General features: G+C 39.3%; 2 protein-coding genes across 2 annotated transcripts in view; one reads left to right on the top strand and one right to left on the bottom strand.

The window, feature by feature from the left end:
* The window catches only part of LOC106518782 (cholecystokinin), a 6431-nt gene extending 5766 nt beyond the window's left edge, over nucleotides 1-665 (top strand). Inside the window, exon 3 of the mRNA XM_014010183.1 lies at nucleotides 475-665. Coding sequence (XP_013865637.1) covers nucleotides 475-551 — 77 coding nt within the window. The 3' untranslated portion in view covers nucleotides 552-665. The remainder of the gene's footprint in view (nucleotides 1-474) is intronic.
* Nucleotides 666-727: 62 nt separating this feature from the next.
* hap1 (huntingtin associated protein 1) overlaps nucleotides 728-3491 on the bottom strand; it is a gene marked incomplete at its 5' end in the record, with an annotated part of 14962 nt that continues 12198 nt past the window's right edge. Inside the window, one exon of the mRNA XM_014010177.1 lies at nucleotides 728-1963. Within this exon, the coding sequence (XP_013865631.1) occupies nucleotides 1600-1963 (364 nt within the window). The remainder of the gene's footprint in view (nucleotides 1964-3491) is intronic.

Here is a 3491-nt window from a genome sequence, read left to right as displayed (position 1 = left end):
GCTGAAAAGTTTGGGAACCACTGCACTTCAGAAATCAGTTTAAAGGGTAATAAAATAATTGGTGATGTAATATTTTTCCTATAATTATTACAAAAACAAGTAAAAATAGTATAAATAAGTATTTATATTTGTGTAGCCTTTGTTTTTAGGATTATTAACGAGGTTCATGTACTCAGACTAGTAATATTTGGGGTCACAAGTTTTTGCCATGAATATTTTGTGGGTCAGAAGATAAAAAGTTTGGGAACCACTGCATGAAGTGCATGAAAACATTCTGTCAAAATGTAAAAACAAGAAATAAAACTTTAAATGTGAGTTCATTTTCTTGTTTTACAAAGATTTTTTATTTGAACTAAAAGGACATTTTGAAGTCACATATTAATAATAATAATTTCATCCTGAAGAGTCATGACGGGTGAATCAGATCAGTGCTCTGAAGTCTCATGTGTTCATGTAGGACTGGTCTGTTCACAGAGGTGATGAACTCGGACTGCATGTCCGACCGGGACTACCAGGGCTGGGTGGACTTCGGACGCCGGGGAGCAGAATGATGAGCATCTCCGACGACAAAAAAAAAAAAAAAAAAGGCATGGGAGCTCGTCTTAACTGTTTATAGTTCAGGTTGTACAGGGAGGGAGAACTTCCTAAATAAATGTGCAGAATTATTCCAACGTTTGAGTGTTTGTTTGTTTTTATGTGTTGATTTCAGACCAAGACACATTCAGGATGAAAATGCAAAGTTTTTTTTTTAATTATTYACAGGTGGTAAATTTACACACTGACACAGAACTACATCAGAATACAGCGAAGAGAAATACACAGAAACAAAGTGCAATAATAAAACCTGTTTTCTATTCCCTTCTAAATCCACAGTATCCTATGCCTTTTGCTACAGCTGTTTAATGTTTACTTATTAACCCCGACTGAACAGGACTCCCTGTGAATGCAGCATGACTGTGATCAAACAGAAATCCCTGATGAGGCGACATACAGCAGATTTATACAACAGATTGTTTGGAAAAGTCTTATTGATGCAGAATAACAAACCCSATTTGGTTTCTCAGGGGTTTGGCTTCAAGAAAAGTCCACTCAGGTGAAAAACTGCAGAACACAGAAAAAAGAAATGCTCACTTCCGTCGTTTCAACTCTTTTTTTTTTTAAACATGCTGTTTTCAAAGTAGCAGGAAGACCAGAGTGCTTTAGTGCATTTGGATTTTCTTCAGTGTGACATTTACTGCATGTAGTCTTTTTTTATTTAAATATTCAACTATTTACAAAAAAAACTGAAGAAATAAAAAATAAAAAATAAAAATAAACATGTTTAGGTTTTTAAAACCAGGGATGGAGAAATATTTAAAATGATATTCACAGAACAAAGTATAAAATGATTTATTTTTTCCGTGTGTGTGTGAGAGAGTGGTAATCATCTCACACTGTTTACGGTGGTACTGTACACAACCTACAAGTCAAGTATGGCTACAACACATTCTGTGGCTTTTTGTTTCAAAGACACGGCTGCTGCGGCGGGTCGGGGATCTCATGGCTTCGTAGAAAGTCACCGTGGTGAGGGAGGAGGAGGAGGAGTGATCCGGGAACAYGTCACACTTTTGAAGGATGGTGTTGGACCCTGTCCCTCCTCATCCCCCAGGCTGCCACCCTGTGCAGCCCGAGGCTCTGCAGCTTCTCCACCAGGTTCAGGCTGAAAACGTTCCTGTTTGGGTCCGAGGGTGAGCCTGCGGGTTTGTGTTTCAGTGTGGCGCACGGAGGCGGCGCACCGCGGCTGTAGCGGAGGTTGCGGTGTGGGTGGGGGCAGGCTGAGATGCTGCGCTCCTGCAGCAGCTGCAGGAGGCCCAGGGAGGAGGTGGAGCCCGTGGTGGAGAAGTGATGCGGGTGGGAGGAGCCGGGGGGCGGGGCGCTCATGAGCTCACAGTTCCGACAAGGTGGCAAGTTGAAAGAGCGAAGGCTGGAAAACAAAAAYATAAAAACAGGTAAAAATACGATGCATATCGCCAGCACCTTTCTGTCATGTGTTAGTGCTTCAAGTAGATGTTGAGGATGACTCTCAGCTACTACCACACCACATTTCAGCTCAATATCTGACACTGACACAAGGTTTTTGTTGTTTAAAGGTGAGCCAGCTGCGGCGGCCATTTTAAATTTTCATTGGCTCTAAAATTGGCTCAAAATTCATCAAGTRGTTAATGAGATATTTTGCTAACAGAAAGACGAACRCTAGTTAATGWCAAAATTCAGGATATRTGTTGGGGATCMGTCTCAGCTACGACCACTGAAAATTTTAAGCATTTATCTCTAAAACTGACTGAATTACAACCATTTTTGTGTATTTTAAGCTGGCGGCCATCTTGAATCAGCTTAACTCCAAAGTTACTCATTTGTTAAGATTTATTTTTAAAAGCAGATMTTTTCTGTCCAGCAGTTTAAGAWATATTTTGCTAACAGACACATGCACACATGARCTTTCATATTTCTGTGGAGGACAARCATGCGCACATTTATACAGAAGTAAAAAACATTGGGTTAGTTTTGTGCATTATCAATAAAAAYGAAGAAGTGTGTTAGTGATAAAACTGAGGTTTTGTTTTATTATTAAAAAAAACTAAAAAGAAACCAAACATTTTTAATGACCAACCATGATGGAGTTTGATCAAAAGACATTAGATTTAGTGTTAGTAGGGGATCAAAGAGGCTCAGAACAGATTTCTTTTAATTATTAATTGAATCTATGTTTAATGCTCTTGAACTGTACGAGATAAAACAAATTACACATGGTCTGCTTTGTCAAAGCCACAGTTACAGACAATCTGATCAAACAAGGACACAAACAGCAAATAGCTGCACTTCCTGTGTTTTTTTTACTGAACCCAGGCTGGAAGAACAAAACTGAGCTTTTTAGAGTTTCAGTTAAAAGACGTAACGTTAGTGAGAGTCAGCGAGAAGCAAAGCTGAGTTACTGACTGTTGTGAAGCGTGTCACAACCACAGACAAAAATCCTGGGAGGGGTTGGAAAAACAGAGACACCCCCCTCCCCTCCCCAAAAATCATTTGAGAAAACTATAATTTGAAGTAATTTAAGAAAACAGATTCAAGCACTCRTTTGTGACAGGTCGTCATTAGTAAAGCGGTAAGTTTCCCAGGAAAACGGAGCTTGATAAGCAGACAGGAAGTGACATCATCAATAATTAATCTACTTCCCTCCCAGTAATGAAACAGAATTCCCACCCCTGGTCACAAAAAAGAAGCACAGAAGTAATAAAAAACTAACAGGGGTCATAAAACTCGCATTTTTAATCAACAAAAAGACTAAATGTAACTTTTGCAAAGACGAAACARAAATTTACAGTTTGAAGAGAAGCAAAACAGAAGCATTCCAACTGTGAAGCACGGTGGAGGGAGCACCATGAAATGGGCCCAAGAGTTTTAGTAGATCAGTAAGTTTTTATTTAAAAGCAGTCAGGGCATCAGGTCAGGAC

Source organism: Austrofundulus limnaeus, unplaced genomic scaffold (genome assembly GCF_001266775.1).
Source record: "Austrofundulus limnaeus strain Quisiro unplaced genomic scaffold, Austrofundulus_limnaeus-1.0 Scaffold66, whole genome shotgun sequence".
Taxonomy (NCBI): domain Eukaryota; kingdom Metazoa; phylum Chordata; class Actinopteri; order Cyprinodontiformes; family Rivulidae; genus Austrofundulus; species Austrofundulus limnaeus.
Note: the sequence above shows the minus strand (reverse complement) of the source record. Positions and strands in the feature narration are given on the sequence as shown.